Source organism: Anomaloglossus baeobatrachus, chromosome 2 (genome assembly GCF_048569485.1).
Source record: "Anomaloglossus baeobatrachus isolate aAnoBae1 chromosome 2, aAnoBae1.hap1, whole genome shotgun sequence".
NCBI classification, from domain to species: Eukaryota; Metazoa; Chordata; class Amphibia; order Anura; family Aromobatidae; genus Anomaloglossus; species Anomaloglossus baeobatrachus.
This window is the reverse complement of record NC_134354.1, coordinates 533148592-533174198: the sequence shown is the minus strand read 5'-3', so window position 1 is coordinate 533174198 and position 25607 is coordinate 533148592. Positions and strand designations below refer to the sequence as shown.

The 25607-nt window shown below is 45.0% G+C and overlaps 1 protein-coding gene across 1 annotated transcript in view; it reads left to right on the top strand.

Moving 5' to 3' along the window:
* Positions 1–25359, top strand: part of OCA2 (OCA2 melanosomal transmembrane protein) — a 700143-nt gene extending 674784 nt beyond the window's left edge. Inside the window, exon 24 of the mRNA XM_075334313.1 lies at positions 24218–25359. Coding sequence (XP_075190428.1) covers positions 24218–24305 — 88 coding nt within the window. The 3' untranslated portion in view covers positions 24306–25359. The remainder of the gene's footprint in view (positions 1–24217) is intronic.
* The last annotated feature ends 248 nt before the right edge of the window (positions 25360–25607 follow it).

The window sequence follows — 25607 nt, the reverse complement described above, 5'->3', positions numbered from 1 at the left end:
GCAGCAGAGACTGTCACAGGCTGGGGGGGCGGCGCATCAGGCTGCAACAAATCACAGACGAGAGAACGTCCGGTGTGCGGGTAAAACACGGAAGGCTGTGTGTATGCGATGCACAGTAAAGGAAGTGAATGCGCGACCCGGAAGCAGTGTGCCTCCTTGAGACGAGTCATGGTAAGTATGAAACTGTCGCTTATTTGTTGTTTTGTTTATTTTTACTTTGATTGCCAAATCCGGATCATGCACCGGCACCCAAATAACGTTGAAATGTCGCGGATCTAGACTTTTACAGTCCGGATCCGCTCAGGCCTATACATAACTGATAGCACATGATCCACCATTCACAATACCTCAGGTCACAGTTGACCCTGTCTCCTTTCCTTGTGTAAGCTTATTAAAGGCTGAATACAAAATAAAAGTCAGAATCTGTCCATTGTTACAAATTTACATTTGGATTTCCTGAAAACAGGAAGTTAGTCTAAAAAAAACCCCCAGTGCCAGTGTAAAAATTGCAAGATTTCTGTGTTTTACTTTTAATACAAATTGTAAAAAAAATTGCAAAAATCCAAATATATTTGACACACAAACCTGATTTAAATCATGAGTAATGTTCTGATAACCGCTTCATTTATATTGTTAGGTGCATACATGATTTTCTGGCAGAATTATATGTATGGTATAGAATAATATACTGTATAATGTGAAGTGTTTCAAGCAAATTTTTAAGGTGTCAAACTCTGCAAATTAGTAGGAAACTACTGTGATGATTATGGTTAACCGATCTTATCTTCTGCAGCATTCTAATTTAGTCCACCACCTAAGAGCGAGATACAGCCCCATGATTCACTGAGCTTTTCCACACAAATGTTGGAGAAAGGGACCTTTGATAGCCTTCCTACCAATATTTCTGACTTAAAACATTCTGATAACCGTGCAACCATATCTACAAAAGGTCTTCTCCCCTTTATTTAAGACTTAAACAGCTCATATCCTAGGAACCACTATAAATTATACATTAATTTCAGATTCCTATCCTCTCTATCTGCCCCATATTCCCACAAAAAGTTCCCAGATCTTATAAGAGTTTTGTTAAGTATCATGTGCTATTCACTTACACTCTCATTTCAGTGGGTACTTGTCACAGTAGTGTTATTTTAGCAGTAGTTAATACTAAAGATGAGAGGATAAAAGAAAAATGTAAAATTGCCTGTTCTTTGTGAATCAAATTTTCCATGTGAACTTATTCTTCACAGATATAATGTCCCTTAATATGATCTTGGGGTCTACCTAGACTCCAGAGCCTAATAAATGTAAGATGTGAGTGATAAGGTAAGTATTTATTTATATTTTTTTCATCCATGGTCCTTCTGCTCCTCACAGTTGCATGTTTGGTCCTCGTAGAATCTTATCACCATGAGATGCATTGAACACAGAGACACTTAATGCTATGCTGGGACTTTTGACTCTGATGAGGTCCTGCGCAAGTGCCGGTGAGTTCACAATATCATGACGTGCACTGTAATTTTACACACATTCTCTAAAATGTCCCGTACCTCATCCAAGCTGAAAGTCCTGGCCTAGTGTGAAAAACCCTGGGGATTCAACACTTGTGATGGTGAAAAGAAGACACGACATGGACTGAATGGGTGACTGAGGGGTGACCGAGCCAGAGAGGTGATCGGAAAGGTGACTAAAAGAATTCTGAATCTGTGTGGAAGCAAATTACAAAAAAATCTACATTTTGACAAATGCGGATTTTAGTAATAGTCGAGTGGAATTCAATTCCACTCAAATATATTTGCTCATCTCTAGTTAAGTGTTCTCTACTGATGTTTTTGAAAGATGATGGCTAGTGCAATGACTTGTTTATTAGTGGCTTTATTGTTTATTACTACAGAGATTTTTTTGTCTTGTTTGCACGTGTTGTTTTATTCATTATTATGTTAATCATAGTTCTCTGCTGAGAATTGTCTCATTTAAATCAATTACTGCTTAGTAAATCTAAGTCACAAGGGAAATCTGTAGATTTTCCAAGATGAGATATTTCAACAATAAAACAGTTTCTAGCTTTAATAATGAAAATCTTTTTGTTACAGATCTTTTCCAGAAAAGTATAAGTATATGTACAGTCAAGGCCAAAATTGTTGGTACCCTTGAAATTGTTTCAGAAAATGAAGTATTTCTTGCAGAAAATTATTGCAACTACACAAGTTTTGTTATAAATTTGTTTATTTCATTTGGGTATTAGAACAATAAAGGAAACTAAGCGGAAAAAAAGGCAAAATGGATATAATTTCACACCCCACTGCAAAAATTGGCAGGACAAAATTGTTGGCACCCTCAACTTAATATTTGGTTATACACCCTTTGCAATAAATAACTAATCAATCACTTTCTAGAACTATTAACAAGCTTCATAAAATTCTTAACTGGAATTTTGGCCCTCTATTCTTTTGCAAACTGCTCCAGGTCTCTCATATTTAAAGGGTGCCTTCTCCCAAGAGTAATTTTAATATCTCTCCACAAGTGTTCAATCGGATAAGGTCTCGACTTCTTGCTGGCCACTTCAGAACTCTTAAGTGTTTTGTTTCCATCTATTTCTGGGTGCTTCTTGAAGTATGTTTGGGTTCATTGTCCTGCTAGAAGACCCATGACTAGAGCGGAGTGGATCCAAACTGTAAAAGTTCGGATCCGTGTGGTTTCAAAGATTTCCAGGTGCCGGATCCGGATCCAGAATTCCGGGTGCCGGATCCGGATCTGGCACTGGAGAAACTAATTGAAGAATAACAGAAATAAAACAGCGTTTCATACTTACAGAGAGTCAGTGTCATGGAGGCAAACTGCTTCCGGGTCGCGTATTCACTTCCTGTACCGTGCATCGTATACCCACATCTTTCCGTGCTTTCCCCGCCCACCGGCCGTCCTCTTGTCTGTAATTGGTTGCAGGCACATGCACCCCCAGCCTGACACAGTATCTGCCTTGCAGTCATCACGGCCGTCATTGTCTGCACAGCCAGCGGTCGTGCTCTATAGCTGCTGGCTATGTAGCAGAGCTAAAGTGACGTGAGACCTCGTGTGGATTACGCCGGACCTGCATGGCTGTGTTGGGGGTTAACCCCTTAATGACCGTGGGCAGTAATATTACGTCCTAGCGGTCATAGTGTTACTGCCTGCGGTCTGCTGCCGACAGCTTGCAGGAATTGGCGCACATCTCAGCTGATTTTTACAGCTGAGATGTGTGCCTGCCAGGCACAAGCAGAATCGTTATCTGCCCATGCCTTTAACCCCTTAAATGGCGCTGTCAATATGTGACAGCGCCATTATAATTGCATTGGCGGTAAACATTTACTCATTGGCCAATACTGGAAGTCACGTGACGTGATCACGTGACTTCCGGTGGTTGTCATAGTAGTACAGGGTCATGTGATGACTCCTGTAGCTCACATGACTCAGTTTCTGTTAGACCCGGCCAAAAGCTGGGAGAGACATGAAATAAACATATCTGCTATTCACAGCTGTGTAGCTGTGATCAGCAGATATGGCAGAGCAATCAGATTGCTGATCCATATAGTCCAATAGGGGGACTAGTAAAATAAAAAGTTAAAAAAAAGTTTTAAAAAAAAACAAACCTAAAAGTTTAGATCACCCCCCCTTTCGCCCCATTGAAAATAAAAGGTTAAAAAAATAAAATAAAAAATATACACACTTGGTATCGCTGCGTTCAGAAATGCCCGATCTATCAAAATATAAAATTAATCTGATTGGTAAACGGCATAGCAGCAAAAAAAATTCAAACGCCAAAATTACGTTTTTTGGTCACCACAAATTTTGCGCTAAATGCAAGAACAGGTACTCAAAATATAGCATCTGCGCAAAAATGGTATTAAAAATGTCAGCCTGAGACACAAAAAATAAGCAGTCACGGAGCTATAGATCCCGAAAAATGAGACCGCTATGGTTCACGGAATATGGCGGAAATTGTGTGCCACTTTTTTGGACAAACTTAAGGGGTTTTTTTTAAACCCCTTAGATAAAAGTAAACCTATACATATTTAGTATCTCCAAACTCCCAACAACCTCAGGCATCACGTCCACACATCAGTTTTACCATATATGGAACACAGTGAATAACATATCTCAAAAACAATAGTGCTATCACACTTTTTTTTTTGCAATTTTTCTGCATTTGGATTTTTTTTTTGCCATTTTCCAGTACACGATATGGTAAAACTTATGGTTTCATTTAAAAGTACATCTCATTCCGCAAAACATGAGCCCTCACATGACCATATTGACTGAAAAATAAAAGTTACATGTCTCGGAAAAAGAATGGCGAAAAAAAGAAAAACGGAAAGCGAAAAAGGGGTTATTAAAGAGGTGAAAAAGGATGTGTTTTGTACTTAATTCCAAATAAAGGATATTTCTCTGTGTTTAATTTTATTTACAGGTTAGTATGATGCAGTTATCTCATAGATGCATGTGCCATTACTAACCTAGGGCTTAGTAGCAGCTGTGCGCTGCTATTAACCCCTTATTACCCCGATTGCCACCACACCAGGGAAACCGAGAAGAGCCGGTATTGCACCGGGAATTTCCCATCTAATTGATGCGGCATTACCAGGTGGCTGCGGGCTGAGACTACGAGCACCCAGCTGGCATTATCATGGCTCGGGATGAAAATTAGAGGGGACCACACGTGTTGTTTTTTTTTTTTTTAATTATATATTTAAATAATAAAATTAAAAAAAGCTGCATCACCGGACCAGCCACACACTTCTGACAAGAACGCACGTGTGTTTCTAGGTACATGCACGCTCATGCTCAGAGAGCGCAGACAGTGCCGGATGATGTCATGTCAGACTTGTACGAGTCTGACAACGCTTCACCTGCACAGCCGCACACTTCTGACAGGAATGTGCATGTGTTTCTGAAAGACATGCATGTTCACCATACTGACCCGCAGACACTTGCACTGCTTTCCCCACCCACCGGTCATCCTGTCACCTGTGATTGGTTGCAGTCAGCTGACACGCTGTCACTAAGGGTTGGGGGCACATCTAGCTGCAACCAATTACACATGCCGGTGGGCGGACAAAACAATGAATATTGATGAATATCAATAAATATTCAATCCGGCAGTGATCCGCAAATCCCGGAATTTTGTCGTATTCGATCAACTCTACTCATGACCTCTAAAGCAAACCCAGCTTTCTGACACTGGGCACTATAGGCCACCCAGTGCCAGAGACAGCAAAACAATCCTAAAATAGGTTTAAATGTCTGCCATAATTAACTGTAGGTACAGTGTTTTTTATTTGTAAGCTTCATTACATTTTTGTTAAACAGAATGATGCGCTTTACCAAAACGCTATATCTTGGTAACCTCTGTCCACAAGACACTTCCACAGGATTTTGGCCAACTAAAACATTTTGACATACTGCAGTCTAGCTTTTTTTTTTTTTATGTCTGTCAGCAGTGGGTTTCTCCTTGGTCTCCTGCTATAGCATTTCATGTCATTCAAATGTTGATGGAAAGTTCACTCTGACATAAGTGCACCCTGAGCCTCCAGGACAGCTTGAAATTCTTTGGAACTTCATTGGGACTGCTTATTTACCATCTCGACTATCCTGCATTGCAACCTTTGATCAATATTTATCTGCCGTCCTCATCCAGGAAGATTAGCTACAGCGTCGTGGGTTCTAAACTTCATGATTTTGCATCATGCAAAAAATAACATCAAGATCTTTAGAAATGAACTTGTAGCTTTGAGATTGTTGATATTTTCAGCAGTTTTTGTTTTTATGTCCTCAGAAAGTTATCTTCTTCTCTGCCTGTTCTCCATGCTTATTGTGACACACACACAAACACAATACAAAGATTGAGTCAACATCGCCCATTTTTAATTTCTTTCATATGTGCTTTTCATATTGCACACACCTTTTAGTTGCAACAAGTGCATTTGAATGACCATCACATTTGAAACAAAGTTGTTTACCCACAATTTTGGAAAGATGCCATCAATTTTGCCCAGCCCATTTTGGGGGTTTTGTGTGAAATTGTCCAATTTGCCTTTTTTTTTTTTCTTTTGTTTTATGTTTCAATAAATACAAAAGAAATAAACGTGTGTATCAAAACTTGTAATGGCAATATTTTTCTTGGACAAATACTTAATTTTCTGGAACAATTTCAAGGGTGCCAAAACTTTTGGCCATTAGTGCATGTGTGTATGTGATTGAGTGTCTGTGTGTGTGGTGTGGTATGTGTTTGTATATTTATTTATAGCTAGCTGTACTACCTTCGCCCGGGTTAATAACTGTTAACAAAATAGAATGTATTCCGAATAGGTAGCTAAACTGTGAACGCGACTAAGTGATTAAATGAACCCCCCCCCCCTTTCTTTTTTTTTTTTCTGATACTACTTTCTCTTTTTAATGAGATGGCTGTTACGTTTCTTTGGATTATTTTTATTTTTTTTGTGTGTTTTTACTTTTACTTGCACTTTTCATCATACCAATGGTTGTTGTAGATTTGTTGTGTCTACAAGTTATATTAATCCAGTCTGCGTACTGGATGAAAGATTATTACTATATTTTGATGGGAATGCTGATCATATTGTTTACTGTTTACTAGTTAAAATTTTCAATAAAAATATATATTAGAAAATAAATAGAATGTATTAACAAAAATTTATTCTGCACACAAAACAAATAGAAATGTAATTATTAAAAGGCAAAAACTAAGCTAATAGAAGCATTTCACAACCTATATTTCAACACCACAGATATTCCACACAGATTTAACTAAATTGGCCAAGTAATGTGCTCCGTCTGTCTCTTTCCAGGTCTGTCTCTTTCCAGGTCTGTCTCTTTCCAGGTCTGTCTCTTTCCAGGTCTGTCTCTTTCCAGGTCTGTCTCTTTCCAGGTCTGTCTCTTTCCAGGTCTGTCTCTTTCCAGGTCTGTCTCTTTCCAGGTCTGTCTCTTTCCAGGTCTGTCTCTTTCCAGGTCTGTCTCTTTCCAGGTCTGTCTCTTTCCAGGTCTGTCTCTTTCCAGGTCTGTCTCTTTCCAGGTCTGTCTCTTTCCAGGTCTGTCTCTTTCCAGGTCTGTCTCTTTCCAGGTCTGCCTCTTTCCAGGTCTGCCTCTTTCCAGGTCTGCCTCTTTCCAGGTCTGCCTCTTTCCAGGTTTGCCTCTTTCCAGGTCTGCCTCTTTCCAGGTCTGCCTCTTTCCAGGTCTGCCTCTTTCCAGGTCTGCCTCTTTCCAGGTCTGCCTCTTTCCAGGTCTGTCTCTTTCCAGGTCTGTCTCTTTCCAGGTCTGTCTCTTTCCAGGTCTGTCTCTTTCCAGGTCTGTCTCTTTCCAGGTCTGTCTCTTTCCAGGTCTGTCTCTTTCCAGGTCTGTCTCTTTCCAGGTCTGTCTCTTTCCAGGTCTGTCTCTTTCCAGGTCTGCCTCTTTCCAGGTCTGCCTCTTTCCAGGTCTGTTTCTTTCCAGGTCTGTCTCTCTCCAGGTCTGTCTCTCTCCAGGTCTGTCTCTCTCCAGGTCTGTCTCATGTTTTTTGAAGAGTAACTGTAAAGCGCGGGGTTAAATTTTCCTGTCAAAACATAGTCTACGACGTTCCCTGGGTCACATGAGGTGTCTGTGCAAAATTTCGTGATTGTAAATACGACGGTGTGGATACACTTTTCGTTTCATGTTTTCCCCATTATGTAGATAGGGGCAAAATTGATTGCGAAATTGGAATGTGCGGGGTTAAAATTTCGCCTCACAACATAGCCTATGATGCTCTCGGGGTCCAGACGTGTGAGTGTGCAAAATTTTGTGGCTGTAGCTGCGACGGTGCAGATGCCAATCCCGGACATACACACACACACACACATACATACATACATACATACATACATACATACATACATACATACATACATACATACATACATTCAGCTTTATATATTAGATATAAACAATGGTTGAAATAAGTATTGAGTCCAACACCAATTTCCTAATAGATTGGGGTGCTATTGACATGAAAGGGTCACTGTTGTCTGTAATATTTAATCTGTTACACACAGGCAATAAAATCAAACCAAAGATGCCCATAAATTGTTGTGTAATAAAAAGAAATAACAGGGCAAAAAGTATTGTAATTGTAAGTAAAGTTAGAGAGGTGAAAAAGCTATGAAAAGTCAGGTTATCATGAGCCACCCCCCTAGAGTTCGAGTTTGGTTCGTCGAACGGAGGACAAGTTCATCGAACGTTCGAAAAACCAACTCGAACCCCATTGAAAACAATGGCAGGCAAACAAAAACACACAAAAATACATTATACATGTACACATACAGTTTATAAACAATGCCATAACACTTACAGGTCCCCGCGACGCGTCCTGCACTCTGTCTCCCGACGCATTTCCTTCCGATAATCGCTGCGTCCTCCCGGTAACCAGCACTGATGATCGGACCTTCCGTGACGTCAAAAAAAGCATGTGACCAGTCATGTATCTCTTATCTTATTGGCTACAGACTGGTCACATGGCTAGACATCATGCTAGGTCCTGTCAGTGCATCTCTCCGGTACAGGGTGATCGTTCCAGCATCTCCATGTACCAGCGAAATGCTCTGACACATGGTCGGCTTCCCCGTTCCTACATGTGGGCGCTCTTTACAGAGTCAGCCCACATGCAAAGACTGGCTGCCACAGCCGGTGAATAGCGACATCGGGAATCACGTGATCGGAGCACCGTTGCTATGGTAACCCGCCTGTCAGCGGTTACATCACCGCTGACAGCCCGCAGCCTCTGCTCACTCACTGAGTGATTTAGACTGCACGGGAAGCAGCAGCGTCTTCCTCCCATGCAGTGCTGTCTGATGTAGCAGAGCTGCATGGGTTGAAGGAAAAACAAGACAAAAGACCAGGATTGTGGAGGGCTGACGGAGTAATAAACATGGAGTCTCTAACTGTGTCTGTCTATTTATTTCTATTAAAGTATTTTTTCTCTGTGTGGTGTCCTTTTTTTAACCCTTTATTGGAGATTCCTAATGGCTGGGTTAAACTTGCCTGACATTAAGAATCTCTGGCTTAATACTAGCTAGTAAAACGAAGCTAGTATTAACTCATTATTACCCAGCAAGCCACCCGGCTTCAGGGCTGCTGGAAGAGTTGTATACAGCGCCAGATGATGGCGCTTCTGTAAAAGCACCATTTTCTGGAGTGGCTGCAGACTGCAATTTGCAGCAGAGGGGCCCAGAAAGCTCAGGCCAACCTGTGCTGCAGATTCCAATCCCCAGCTGCCTAGTTGTACCTGGCTGAACACAAAAATGGGGTGAAGCCCATGTTGTTTTTTTTTTTTTTAATTATTTCATGAAATTCGTGAAATAATTAAAAAAAAAAAAAAGGGCTTCCCTATATTTTTAGTTCCCAGCCGGGTACAAATAGGCAGCTGGGGGTTGGGGGCAGCCGTACCTGCTTGCTGTAGCTGGCTAGCATACAAAAATATGGCGAAGCTCGCGTCATTTTGTATTTTGGAAAAAAAAGTTCAAAAAGGCTTCCCTGGATTTTCTATTGCCAGTGGGGGTTAGCAGCCAGTAGCTGCTTGGATTACCCTTATCTAGCAATACAAAAAATGCAGCGGGAGCCAATATATATTTTTTTTAATTATTTATTTAAATAACTAAAAAAAAAAATGGACTTCCCTGTATTTTGATTGCCTGACATCACAGTACTGTAAAAATAAATCATTAAAAAAAATGAATCAGCGCTCCACGGTATTTTTGATTCTCAGCGCAGATAAAGCAGACAGCTGCAGGTTGCCACCCCCATCTACCTGGCGTTACCTTGGCTGGCAATCAAAATAGAAGAAAGCCCATTAATTTTTTTTTATTTAAAAAAATAGTTAAAAAAAAAAAAAATGACGTGGTGCCCCCCATTTGTGATAGCCAGCTAGGGTAAAGCAGACGGCTGTAGCCTGAAAACCACAGCTGGCGGCTTTACCGTGGTTGTTGATCCAATGTGGAGGTCACCCCAGGCTCTTTTTTTTAATAATTATTTTATAAATCATAATAATTACAAAAAAAGTAGGGTCCCCCCAAATTGGATCACCAGCCAAGGTAAAGCGGAGAGCTGTGATCTGGCATTCTCAGGGTGGGAAGGTCCATAGTTATTGGCCCTTCACAGCCTAAAAATAGCAGGCCGTAGGCGGCCCAGAAGTGGCGCATCCACTAGATGCGCCAATCCTGCTGCTTCATCCCAGCTCATCCCGCGCCCTCGTGCAGTGGCAAACGGGGTAATAAATAATAATTTTATTCATTTATATAGCGCTATTAATTCCGCAGCGCTTTACATACATTAGCAACACTGTCCCCATTGGGGCTCACAATCCCTATCTGTATATCTTTGGAGTGTGGGAGGAAACCGGAGAACCCGAGGGAAACCCACGCAAACACGGGGAGAACATACAAACTCCGTGCAGATGGTGTCCTTGGTGGGATTTGAACCCAGGACCCCAGCGCTGCAAGGCTGCAGTGCTAACCACCATGCCGCCCATGGGGTTGATACTAGCTGTAAGGTCACCTGACATCAAGCCCAGCAGTTTGTGATGTCATGGCATCTATCAGATACCCGACATCACAGACTGTCAGTACTAACAAAAAAAATAGGCAAAAAAAAAATTTATTTGAAAAACACTCCTCAAAACATTCCCTCTTTCACCAATTTATTGTAAGGAAAATAAAAGGGGGTCCCACGACTACTCTGGACCGTCTAGAATATGGGGGGACACGCTCAAGGAACGTATCCCCCATTTTCTAGGAGTGCAGATCCTCCATGTGAGGAGTGTGGGTGCAGTGAATCTGCACCCACTCTCCCCGGATCCACAGCAGCAGAGTCCATGTCATAACTGTTGCTACCAAGGCTGCAATGCCCTGCTCATGAGGTAAGGGCATGCCTAATCTGGAGAACTATTCTACATTTTCAAATATTGGTATTTGCTGATATTATTGCTATTCCACCTACTATATATTGGGGATAGGATCTTGGAGATGGAATACCCCTTTAAGTCCAGTTATCCAGCTGAATGAATACTAAACAACAGAGCTCGCTATTTAGACATGTTTTCTTGTGTCGTATAACGGACTCATGTTTGGTAGTCGTTCAGCAGGGCAACTATAAAATCAAATACCTCCATTTGGAAATGTAGTATAGCTCCCTGATCAACTTTGTTCCTTACCTCATGAGCAGGCCATTGTAGTAGCTTACAGATGCATGGTTACCGCCACTCACTGTGACTGAAGACAGGATGCTGAGCTGACAGCCGCTCTGTGCATGCGGAAGCATCTATTGTGAAGGAGGGGGCCACAGGGGATCAACGCTGTATCGTGGGACACCGGGGAACACCAGTGGGGTTAATAGGGGGTGACCTGGCAGGGCCTGGGGAGGAGTTTTCTGTCACATGTGTCATGGCACATGTGACAGAAATCAGAGGAGTAGGGTGAATGCGGCCGGCGTGCTGCTGTGCACGCGGCCATCTTGGATTTCTGGGGTGGGTTCAGGGGGGGGCATTTTGGCGACACCGGTGGACTAGAGGGGACCGGGGAGGAGATTTATCTCCCATCTGAGATGTTTGTTCATGCCAGATGGGAGATAAATAATTTCTTACCTCCGCTGTCATTTACTGTAACGTGATCATCGGTATACGGTGTATACCGATGATCACGTGAGCGGGGACCTGAAAAACCGGCCTGAATCATGATCTCCAGGGTCTCAGCTACCCCCTGAAACCCCGGAGATTTTCTGACGCTGGGGGGCGTTATTCACTTATATCTGCCTGCTGTTTATAAACGGCAAATCATAATAAGGCTACATTCACACGACCGATCCGTTTTTGCGGTCTGCAAAAAAGGTCATTTTTTTTTCACGGATGCATCCGTGTGGCATCAGTTTCCGTTCCATATACTGTTTTTATGTAATCCGTTTTACATCAGTGTGCCTTCCATTTTTTTGCGTACTGCAAAAAAACTGAAGGAGGGAAAATACATAAATTTACCCAGGATCCATAGTTTCAACCTACATTAGGCGGTCACATGTTCACTTCAGTGTGATTTTCTACTGCTTTTCACATCATAAAGCGCTCTGGTGATTTTCTTGTGCTTGTACACTTCATATCAGTCTTTCCTGTCATTATAATGGCAGAAAGACACATAATGTCCCACTCTTCTGCATTTTGCAATTTTGCACTCTTTGGTGCCTTTCATGTGGCACGAACGGGTGCTTAGCCTTGTATCTAGCCAAAAAAATAAAATGACGTGGGGTTCCCCCTATTTTTGATAGCCAGCTAGGGTAAAGCAGACTGCTACAGCCTGCAGACCACAGCTGGCAGCTTCACCTTGGCTTGTAATCCAAAACTGAGTGCACCCCACGCTGTTATTTTTAATTAAATAATTTAAAAAAAATGTGGGGGTCCCCCAAAAATTGGATCACCAGCCAAGGTAAAGCGGACAGCTGGGGTCTGATATGCTCAGACTAGGGAGGTCCATGGTTATTGGACTCTCCCGAGCCTAAAAATAGGCCACAGCCGCCCCAGAAGTGGTGCATCCATTAGATGCGCCAATCCTGGTGCTTCGTTCTAGCTCATCCCGTTGCCCTGGTGCAGTGGCAAACGGGGTAATATATGGGGTTAATACCAGATGTGTAATGTCACCTGGCATCAAGCCCTGTGGTTCGTGATGTCAGGTGTCTATCAGATACCCGACATCAACAACCCAGTCAGTAATAAAAAAAAAAAATAGACGACAAACACATTTTTATTTGAAAAAACACTCTCCAAAACATTCCCTCTTTCACCATATTATTAGAAAGAAAAACAAATCCAGGTCTGGTGTAATCCAATAAGGGGGTCCCATGACCATGGCCGGCTTTAGGCATGTGCGACTTGTGCGGTCGCACAGGGCGCCGACGGCCATGCTTCAGGGGGGATGCAGTAGAGAGGCCCGGCGGTGTTGCTTCAGCCACAAGTGCAGTCTGCACATGACTAAGGTGCTTGCGAAGTCCTTCTAGGGCATCGCATGCAAATTAGCCATGTGGTGGGGGAGGCACTGTGAGTGGAGCAGAGCAGGGAGAGGCAGCCCAATGTGATGAGGTCATCACTCTACACCGCTTCAAACTGCTGCGGGCAACGCGGAGCTGGCGAGCGCGTGGCATCCGGAACGGAGAGGTAGGCGCTCTATGAGCTGAAGATTGCCGGGGGTGGTGAGGGACACTCTGACTCCAGCCGCGGGGGGCCGCTCACTCCAGCTGCGGGGGGACGGGGAGCCGCTGACTCAAGCCGCGGGTGGTGGAGGGTCCGCTGACTCCAGCCGCGGGGGGTGCTGACTACAGCCACGGGGGGTGCTTACTACAGCCGTGGTTGGTGGGGGACCCGCTGACTCCAGCCACGGTGTGCGTGGGGGGGTGCTGACTATAGCCTCGGGTGGTGGGGGGGTGCTGACTATAGCCTCGGGTGGTGGGGGGGTGCTGACTATAGCCTCGGGTGGTGGGGGGTGCTGACTATAGCCTCGGGAGGGGGGGGGGTGCTGACTACAGCTATGGGTGGTGAGGGTGGGCGCTGACTCCAGCCGCGGTGTGCGTGGGGGGGTGCTGACTATAGCCTCGGGTGGTGGGGGGGTGCTGACTATAGCTTCGGGTGGTGGGGGGGTGCTGACTATAGCTTCGGGTGGTGGGGGGGTGCTGACTATAGCCTCGGGTGGTGGGGGGTGCTGACTATAGCCTCGGGTGGTGAGGGTGGGCGCTGAGGTGGAGGGTGTGCTGACTACAGCCGCGGGGGGTAGGTGGGTGCTGACTACAGCCGCGGGGGGTAGGTGGGTGCTGACTACAGCTGCGGGGAGTGGGAGGGGTGCTGACTCCAGCCGCGGTGTGCATGGGGGGGTGCTGACTATAGCCGCGGGTGGTGAGGGGGGGTGCTGACTACAGCCATGGGTGGTGAGGGTGGGCGCTGACTACAGCCGCGGGGGTGGAGGGTGTGCTGACTACAGCCTCGGGGGGTAGGTGGGTGCTGACTACAGCTGCGGGGAGTGGGAGGGGTGCTGACTATAGCCGCGGGTGGTGGGGGGCCGCTGACTCAGGCCGCAGGGGGCGCTGACTTCAGCCGCGGGGGCGGAGGGTGTGCTGACTACAGCCGCGGGTGGTGGGGGTGTGCTGACTACAGCCGCGGTGTGCGTGGGGGGTGCTGACTATAGCCACGGGTGGTGGGGGTTGCTGACTACAGCCGCGGGTGGTGGGGGGGCCACTGACTCCAGTCGCGGTGTGCTAGGGGGGGTGCTGACTACAGCCACGGGTGGTGGGGGGGTGCTGACTACAGCGGCGGGTGGTGGGGGGCCACTGACTCCAGCCGTGGGGGGCAGGGGGTGCTGACTTCAGCCGCGGGGGCGGAGGGTGTGCTGACTACAGCCGCGGGTGGTGGGGGTGTGCTGACTACAGCTGCGGGTGGTGGGGGTGTGCTGATTACAGCCGCGGGTGGTGGGGGTGTGCTGACTACAGCCGCGGGGGGTAAGGGGGTTGCTGACTCCAGCCGCGGTGTGTGTGGGGGGGTGCTGACTTCAGCCGCGGGGGTGGGGGGGTGCTGACTACAGCTGCAGGGGGCGGGGGGGCGCTGACTACAGCCGCATGGGGGTTCTGACTTCAGCCACGGGGGGTAGGTGGGCCGCTGACTCAAGCCGTGGGTGGTGGGGGGGCCACTGACTCCAGCCGCGGGTGGTAGGGGGGGTGCTGACTCAAGCCATGGGTGGTAAGGGTGGGTGCTGACTACAGCCGCGTGCGGGGGCGGAGGGTGTGCTGACTACAGCAGCGGGGGGTAGGTGGGTGCTGACTACAGCCGCGGGGGGGTAGGTATGTGCTGACTACAGCTGCGGGGAGTGGGAGGGGTGCTGACTACAGCCGCGGTGTGCATGGGGGGGGTGCTGACTATAGCCGTGGGTGGTGGGGGGGCCGCTGACTCAGGCCGCGGGGGGCGCTGACTTCAGCCGCGGGGGGCGGAGGGTGTGCTGACTACAGCCGCGGTGTGCGTGCTGACTATAGCCACGGGTGGTGGGGGTTGCTGACTACAGCCGTGGGTGGTGGGGGGGCCGCTGACTCCAGCCATGATGTGCTAGGGGGGTGCTGACTATAGCCACGGGTGGTGGGGGTTGCTGACCACAGCTGCGGGTGGTGGGGGGGCCGCTGACTCCAGCCGCGGGGGGCAGGGGGTGCTAACTTCAGCCGCGGGGGCGGAGGGTGTGCTGACTACAGCCGCGGGTGGTGGGGGTGTGCTGACTACAGCCACGGGTGGTGGGGGGGTGCTGACTACAGCGGCAGGTGGTGGGGGGCCACTGACTCCAGCCGTGGGGGGCAGGGGGTGCTGACTTCAGCCGCGGGGGCGGAGGGTGTGCTGACTACAGCTGCGGGTTGTGGGGGTGTGCTGATTACAGCCGCGGGTGGTGGGGGTGTGCTGACTACAGCCGCGGGGGGTAAGGGGGTTGCTGACTCCAGCCGCGGTGTGCGTGGGGGGGTGCTGACTTCAGCCACGGGGGGTGGGGGGGTGCTGACTACAGCTGCAGGGGGCGGGCGCTGACTACAGCCGCATGGGAGTTCTGACTCCAGCCACGGGGGGTAGGTAGGCCGCTGACTCAAGCCGTGGGTGGTGGGGGGGCCACTGACTCCAGCCGCGGGTGGTAGGGGGGGTGCTGACTCCAGCCGTGGGTGGTAGGGGGGGTGCTGACTCCAGCCGCGGGTGGTAGGGGGGGTGCTGACTCCAGCCGCGGGTGGTAGGGGGGGTGCTGACTCCAGCCGCGGGTGGTAGGGGGGGTGCTGACTCCAGCCGCGGGTGGTAGGGGGGGTGCTGACTCCAGTCGCGGGGGGTAGGGGGGTGCTGACTCCAGCCGCAGGGGGCCGCTGGCTCCAGCCACGGGGGGTGGGTGCTGACTCCAGCCGCGGAGGGGTGGGGGGGCGTTGGCTCCAGCCACAGAGAGTGGGGGCGCTGATTTCAACCGCGGGGGGATGGAGGGGGCCGCTGACTCCAGTCGTGTGTGGTGGGGAGGCCGCTGACTCCAGCCGCAGGGGGCGGGGGCCGCTGACTCAAGCCACGGGGGGGGGCGGGTGCTGACTCCAGCCACGGGGGGGCGGGTGCTGACTCCAGCCGCGGGGGGCTAGGGGGCCGCTGACTCCAGCTGCAGGTGGTGGGGGGGGCCACTGACTCCAGCCGCTGGGCGTGAGGAAGTGCTGACTCCAGCCCCGGGTCGTGGGGGCGCCCGCTGACTCCAGCCCCTGCCTTGCTTTAGCTGGATGTGTGGAAGGCACACATCCAGCTGAAATGCATCACTGCTCAGAGAGGACGCTACAGGACGTGGGAGCTGGGGAGGTTGCGAAAAATGTTTTTTTTTTCTGTTTGCAGTAGACAAATATATGAGCAGAGACCCAGGAAAGGCACATATACACAAGAAGGAGGAGATATATACCAGGAAGGGGACTAAAACCAGGATGGGGACATGTATGCCAGAATATGCCCAGGAGGGGAATATATATACATCAGGAGGAACCTAGGATGTGAATATATATGCTGTGAAAGGGACAAATAAACCAGGAGGAGGACATATATACCAAGAAGGGGACAGAAACCAGGATGGGGACATATATACTAGAATGTGCCCAGGAGTGGGATATACATACCAGGAGGTGCCCAGGATTGGACATATATACCAGGATAGGGACAAATAAACTGGGATGGGGACATGCATATCAGGAGGGTCCCTGGATGGGGGACATAAATACCTGGAAGAGGACATTTATGCTAGGAAGGGAACAATAAACCAGGATGGGGACATAATCATGCATACCAGGAAGGGCCCAGGATGCAGCCATATACTGTATACCAGGATTTGGACATATATACCAGGAGGATATTATACAGCGAGACAATGTGTGTGGGGGGGATAGTATACAGAGGGGTAGTGTGTGTGTGGGGTGATATACAGAGGAGCATTGTGTGCATGTGAGGATATATATAAAAATGGGCAGCTTGTGTGGGAGTGTACAAATGGGCAGCGTACATGAGGGATATTACACAGAGGGTCATTGTGTGTGTGTATATTATACACAGTTGCAGTGTGTGGGGGATATATAGAGGGGCAGTGTGTGTGTGTGGAGGATGCTACACAGAGAAGCAGTGTGTGGGATATTATACAAATGGGCAGTGTGTTGGTATATACAGAGGAACAATGTACGTGTGGGGACATTATACAGAGGATCAGTGTGTGGAGGGGGATATATTGAGGAGCAGTGTTTGTGGGGAGATATACAGAGGAGCAGTGTGGGAGGATATTATATAGAGGACCAGTGTGGGAGGATATTATACAGAGGAGCAGTGTGTATGTGGGGATATTATACAGAAGACCAGTGTGTGGGGGGGTATTATGCAGAGGGGCATGGTGTGTGGGGGATATTATACTGAGGAGCAGTGTGTGGGGGGATAGTATACTGAGGTGGAGTGTGTGTGGGGGGGATAGTGTACTGAGGTGCAGTGTGTGTGTGGTTTATTATACAGAGGAGCAGTGTGGGGGATATTATACAGAGGCACAGTGTGTGGGGGATATTACACTGAGGAGCAGTGTGTTTGGGGGGATATGATACAGAGGAGCAGTGTGGGGGATATTATACAGAGGCACAGTGTGTGGGGGATATTACACTGAGGAGCAGTGTGTTTGGGGGGATATGATACAGAGGAGCAGTTTGTGTGTGAATATTATACACAGGGGCATTGTGTGGGTATAGTCTACTGAGGGGCAGTGTTTGTGGGGGATATTATATATGGGGCAGTGTGTGTGGGAGAGATATTATACAGAGGAGCAGGGTGTGTGTGTGATATGCAGAGGGGCAGTGTGTGGGGATATTATACACAGGGATATCATGTGGGGGCACACTGAGGGGCAGTGTGTGGGGGAATATTATAAATAGGGGCAGTGTGGGAGAGAGATTATGGAAAGGGGTGGTGTAGAGTATATTATGGAGAGGGGGGTGTTGGGGGTGTATTATTAATTTTCTAAGGGAAATGTTTATTTCCTGCAACAACTTCAAAGGTGCTAACACTTTTGGCCATAACTGTGTGTGTATATTGTAACGATGTGGGCCCCGAGTGTATGGAGGCCACACGTCAGGTATTGGGATTAAAGCACACCGGAGCAATTTGTCTCTTTATCAGACTATATGGTTTATTAACAGCTCCACAAACCATATTAGGTCACATAGCATAAAGATGCCATTCCTTGGCTTTCTCCTTAAAAACCCATAATATAAAGTCCACACACTCTTGGACTTCCACACACGTGTCACTGACCCTTGTCAGTATCCAGACCCCAGGTCCAATCCGGGTTACCATCCTCTGAAGGTGGCTAGTGTCCTTACCAGGTTCCCCCTGGCTCCAGCCAGGCTTTGCACATGGACCTAAAAGCCCCTTCCTTCAGGAGAAGGTCTCCCAAGCAGAGCAAAGCACCCTGCTTCTGCTCTCCCCGTCTCCAGCACACACACTGGAAGTCTAGAGCCAGCCTCTTCCCTAGACTGCCCTAGACACATTCCATCCAGGTTCAGAGACAAGATTGCTTTAACCCCTGGAGCCACACCCACAGGTGGTAAAGAGTGTGTAATCAGCATCACACACCCTTCCATGGCTCTGCATGTAATGCAATCCTGTGGAACCACAGGTCCCAGCCAACTTCACATTGCAGAGCACCCACGCTTCTGCAAAACATGCCGGCCCTTTGTAATACAGCCGGTTGATGCCTCACAATAAATATAAATATATATAAATATATATATATATATATATATATATATATTTATATATTTATATATATATTATATTGGCCTCCTGTCCTTGTTTCTTTCCTGGGAAACTGGGTAAAAAATCAGTAGGGGGGGCACCAAAGGGCAGTTTTGCACAAGGCGCCATTCAGGCTAAGGCCGGCCCTGCCCATGACGATCCATACCATAGTCAATGTCCCAGTCAATGAAGAACAGAATGTTCCATATTGGCTGGGAGAGCAATGCAGTGACATGAGCGAACATCAATAGGTCAGCCCAGGTCACTGCAGGGCATGACTAGTGCTGCTATCAGGAGGTTAGTAAGGTACATTACCTGCGGTGATCGCTGCACTCCTGACAGCAGAGTTGTCACGGAGTTCAATGACCACCGCCTTCACAAACCAAGTGTCGCGGGAGCCTGTGAGTCACCGCTAGTGACAGTGTCTGGTCGGCAGCAAGAGGAGATGTGACAAGTGGTGGCCATGAGGGACAGTGACAGCGCTGACGTCAGGAGGGCATGACTTCATCACCGCAGGTAAGAAACTTTACTAATCTCCTGCCGGCAGTGCTGGTCAGCCCCGCGGCTGCTGTCACTGCAGTGTGGGCAGCTGCGGACACTGCTGAGCGGGCAGCTGCGGACACACCACAGTGCGGGTATATGCTGACACTCAAGTGTGGGCAGCTACAGACACCGTACAGTACAGGCAGCTGCGGTCACTGCTGAGTGGCAGCCGCAGGGCTTGGGCTGGAGTGGGACACAGACTGCAGCGGCATCCGACGGAAGTCACACGAAAGTGCTTCTGTGTGGCTTTCGGGGATTTTTGCACACGTAGCCAGGGTACACATTGGGTTACTAAGCAAAGCGCTTTGCTTGGATACCAAATATTTTCCCTCGTTACCAGCTTACCGCAGGCTGCCAGCGATGGCTCCCTGCACACGTAGCTGTGAAAAGCCACACTTTTGGTGATCGAATGGTTCTTGAACTTAACTCGAACTGTTGAAATATTAGCAAACTCTTTGGATGCCATAATACACAGTGTTTTGACGCATTTAACACCATATCAACAGTGAAGTTTGGAGGTGGGAACATTATGGTTTGTGGCTGTTTGCCAGTGCCCCATGCTTAAAAACTTCACATATTTGAAGGAAGGATAAATAGGCATACGTACCTAGACATTCTTGATTAAAATCTGATGCCATCTACCAGGATAATGAAGATGAATTGAGGGTGGACATTTCAGCAAGACAATGACCCAAGACACACTGTCCAAAATATGCTCAACTGGTCTGAGAGCAAGAAAATAAAGGTACCAGATTTCCAATCACCTGACATGAAACCAATAGAAAATATAGGGGAAGAACTTAAGCTCAGAGGTTCATGGAAGGAGCCCATAGAACTTTTAGGAATTGAAGAGTGGGTTGATGAATGGTCCAAAATTACACCTGAACAATTGATGCAACTATCATGTTTTTTCAAAAATAAGACCTCACCCAAAAATAACCCAAGCAGTGTTTTTCAGCATTTTCGAAACAAGACTTAAATACAAAACCTACCCTGAAAATAAGCTCTAGTCGTGGTTCAATAATGAAGTGTCCATGCAGCTTAAAAAGTTAAATAATACTGCAGGACACTTCATTATAAACAGCGGACACTTTGCAATAACATTCACCAGACGCTGAGAGGTAGGACCTACAGTGATCGCACACCCACACACATCAGATCACACAAACAATCACCCACTAGATCGCGCACACACACGCTCCACATCCAGAGATACCGATTTCTGCTAGCCGGCAGCATCCTGAGATGCAGTGCGGTGGAGCACAAGGACCTGTGGATAGAATGCTTACAGGACCTGTGAGGTGTCCCATCTATCCATATGGCTGGAGGCATTCTGTACCGTTGGATGTGGTGAATGACTAGTGAGTGTGTGTGCAATTTTATCGGTGATTGTGTGTGATCTGATGTGTGTGTATATAAGAGTGTGTGATCTGACATATGTGAATGTGTCAGTCAAAAGCAGAAGAGGACAATGTGCAGCATACCTGCTGCGTCCGCCCACCGAAGATCACAGAGAGGACCAGGGGGCCATGCAGACGTCCAGGGTCTGGTAAGTATGAGTCACTTATGAAGGCGGGGGTCTTTTTTTTTTTGGGGGGTAAGCTTACCCCAACCATGTTTCTCCAAGAATAAAACCTACTCCGAAATTATACCCTAGTGCTTTTTTTGAGGAAAAAAAAAGTATAAGACATAGTAGTGTATCTATCAGGACTAATAATTCCTGAACAACTACAGCTAGCTTCCAGGTTTAAAAAGTATATTTTATTTTACGCACAAAGAAATTTACATTACCTTATGGTTGTTCTTGTATTTTTTGCAAGACAGAAAATCTCAATGTATTGTACATTTAAAGTTATATGCATGTTCTAAAGAAGCTTGGAAGGCATGGATTTAAAATGTGACCTATAGAAAAATGATTTCCTTCTGAATTCTACTTATATGTTTTATTTAAGTCTTACATATCGTAGAGATGAAATATATGCTGTGAAGTGCTGACATACACAATGCATAGAAGTATATTTTTAATTTATATATGTTTTTGCTGTACATGCTGTGTGTTCTTTTACATTCTTAGATTTTTAGGCTAAGCATACAGATACACTTTATGATCTTATTTAATAGAAGCAGAATAGCATTACTGGAAATTATGATAGTCTCATTACATAAAATTTGTTTAATATGAGATGTGATTTCTATGGGTCCAGTGCCCCATACTCCAATCAGTGGTCATTAAGGGGCTATTTTTTATTTTTTTTTTAAAGAAAACAGTTGTCATACAAATTGTGCTACAAGACAGTCAATGACGTGGTTTAAATGCTTTATATTCTAATTCAAAGTGGTGATACTCCAGATTTTAATTTATCTTTGTCCCAATGGAGCATAGTTAGACATTTCCTTACATGATTGAAACATTAAAAAACTTTGCTTTCAAAATAAATTAAGCTGAAATCAATGATCACATATTACAGTTGGCAGGTAATGGTTCATAAGTTGATGTAAGCATTCTGCCAATTAAATAGTTGCTGGGTACTGTACTTTCTAACTTGTACAAAATAACACTGTGGTATAACTGCAATCTGCTGCTTTAACATTCATTGATCTTTTTTGGCAGGTATGCAGTGTGTTCTATCAATCACTTTCTTATTCGGAATGTTAAAGGTTATAAAATTACACATAATTTGTGGCACTTAATACTTCATTACTGTTTTTTGTATACAGTACATTCTAATATGAAATATTCATTTATACAATCAATGTTTGTCATAGATGGAAATTCTTACAAAGCTATCTGACCACCTACAGAAAGGGATTTCAGCACCTAATGTAGCACAATTAAGCTCTATAAATATCAACTACTGACATACATGAAATATAATGTAAAATAGTCAATGATTTTTAAAATAGCATAGTCTACATTATATAATATAGTTAGGTCCAGAAATATTTTGACCATGATACAAAATTTGAAATTTCAGCGGTTTCAAGATACATTTATATAATCAATTTGGGCTTAAAGCGCAGACTCTCACTTTTCCTTGATGGTGTTTACTTCATAATTGAAGTTAGAGTTTAGGAGCTATAGCTCTTTAATATATAGCAACCTCTTTTTCAAAAAACAATCAAGGTTGTTAAAGGTAATTAGACAATGATCTCAACAGCTCTGAGGTGCATTGGTTATTCCCTCATTATTCCATAATCAAATTAAGAAGGTAAAAGGTCTGTGACTGATTCCAGATGGGGGATTTGCATTTGGAAGCATTTGCTGTGATCCCACAACATGGGGTCAAAGGAGCACTGAATGGAAGAGAATCAAATTATCACAAGGCTGAAAAAAGAGAAATTTATCAGTAAGTAAAAATGTTGGAAGATGCCAAATCTTCAAAAAGAGTGCACCGATGAGCTTTGAAACTCAAAAAAGCCTGGATGTCTATTAAAGACAACAGTGGTGGATGATCATACTTAGATTTCTTTCCATGGTGAAGGAAAAGCCCTTCATAACCTCCTCCCAAGTGAGTAACACTGTCCAGGAAGATTTTTTAGTATCTAAGTCTACTATATAGAGAAGACTTCATGAGAGCAAATTCAAAGTGTTCATGACAAGGTGCAAACCAGAAACAGTCTTTATGCAAATATTAGACTTTGCAAAAAAAAATCTAAAGAAGTGAGCCTGGTTCCGTAAAACCAATTTGATCTGTCCAAGGAATACCATCATTTTGTTTCAAAATGATAGGAAAAGGAAAGTATGGTGAAGGCTTGGAACAGCTAATGGTCCAAAGCACACCACATCCTTTGTAAAAAAAAAAATAAAATATGATGGAGGCAGTGTGATTCCAATGGCACTGTGTTACTAGTCATTATTTATTATTAGAGATGAGTAAATTCAAGGTTTGATGTTCATACCAAACACAGACTTTACAGAAAACAATCAGAGTTTGGAGTTTGGGTGCTTTACGTATGAGCACCACTATGGAGCATCTCTGTGCTCTGGTTTGCCTGAAAAGGATTCTCTACAAAGTATTAAAAATGAATATTTTATTTATTGTGAAGGGAATTTGACAAATTACTTTTAAGTCACGGAAATGAGGAGGGATTTTAGAAAAATGGTTGCAATTCCTAAGCATTTCACAGTTGTTCAACCCCTTTAAAGTCTACACTTCAATTGCATCTCAGTTTTCATTTTAAGCCAAAAATTGTGATTTTGGCTATGCCTGCCATTAAGATTCAATTACTGTCCAAATATTTCTGGACCTATGTGTAAAAAATAAATAAATAAATAGAAATGTTTTTTAGTACTTTTTGGCATTGGCTTATTACAAATAATTTATTCAAACTGCTGATGATATCTGGACAGACTTCCTGTTTACTGACTGCAATGTTTTTATCTTCAACAATAGCTGGGCATGGGGACAAAAGTCCAGTGAGTGGCTCTTTCTGTTTTCTCCTATTCCAGATCTCTTCTTATAAGCAAAAAATGAGACAAAACCTGAAAGATCTATTGAGCTGACTCTTCTTCACTTGCCGAAAACTTTCTCTGCCTTATCACGCTAATCTTTAAAGATGTATTCTATTTCTGCAGTATTTCAAAATGAAATGTATCTTTCTTTAATGAGGCAGCCTGCTTTGTATTCCATGCTGCCATAAAAGCTATTGACAAGAAAGTTAACAAATACTATATAGTGTACTGCTTAATATTATATATATTATTCTCCATACAATATTATATGTACTATTACTCACACATGGCTACCTCCAGTTAAAAGGGTGTTTTGTGATGCCATCAAAGAATTATATGAGAATTACTTTATCATAGAAAACTCAAGAATATTGAAATATTGCTTTCTTCTATTTCAGGTTGGGATTCCCCATGATGATTGTTTCCACTACAATTGGAATGAGTTATCTGTTGGTGTCGCATGTTGTATTCAAATGGAATTCATGAGAAAATATTATTATTTCAATAATTCCACTGTTTCCATAGTTGTATGTAAAGGGCTGGTGGAGTTATGGTTCCTATTGGATAGAGAAAAAAATAACTGAACAATATTTTGGGTCCCTTACATATGTGTTTTTTTGGTATTTTTTTTAATTAACAAAGGGCAAGAAATATAAAAGCATTATTTACCTATTCAATCTCTTCTCTTGCTGCTCCAGTGGTCACCATTGATCCTCCAGGTTGATGGCTCATGCATCATTCACTTGAGCACTGCACGTCAATCATTGACCTCAGTGGTCACATACCAGCTGGCCACATCAACATTGAGGCCAATAATTCAATTGATTGTGAAGGATAAATTTGAAATTATCACTAAAGAATTAATGGGACCACTGAAGCAGTGAAACTGGATACGCCAGGAATTCAATACTCCTATAGCAGTGTTCTCCAACTCCAGTCTTCATGTTTTCAGGATTTTTTTAGTATTGCAGAGGTGTTTAAATCATCACCTGGGCAAGTGATTAAATTATCACCTGTGCAATAGTAAGGAAATCCTGAAAACATGCACTGTCTGTGGGCCTTGAGGACTAGAGTTGGGGAACACTTGCTCTAGATGAGTGATACTTAATTTGGTATGTTAATACATTTCCAACCCTTTACTTCTTTTTGTAAAAAGTCCATGCATCATGAGTGTCATGCTTGCATTCGCAAATAGAAAAACAGATTATGTAGTATTTTAATTGCCCACTTTTAAGTATGAAAAGTTTAAATAATAAAAAAAAATCGCGTAAATGGGAAGAATACAATATTTGCTGAATTAAGTAATTGCTATCAGGTTGTATTTTCATTTTGGTTTTGTCCAATTTATATGAATTTGTGGTTAGTGCAATAACTTGCTGCAGGATGCACAATGCAGTAAAAATCAGGTTGTTGGCAATGTTTATAAACATCAATTTGCATTTAATGTATAATATACACATTCTGTAAGTGTACTGCAATAATCTAGATCTGATGCCTTTGAGACTAATGAAAATACTCCAACTGGTAATAAATTTAAATTTGGACCCATATGAGTGTATTGGTGCATTTATATTACTTCATTACATTTATTTGGTGATACATTTCTTCCCTTTCGTGTATTGTTGATGCTCAATAATTGTAGTACTTGGCGTTTGGGCCTAATATATAAGTTTTTCCTAGACCTGTTTAAATTCACTCTTACTGTGTATTTTCCAAACACATTTGCCAGACATTTCTTCCAAATATTTCGGGTATCTGCATACAACATCTTTCTCAAGCTGGTCCTCT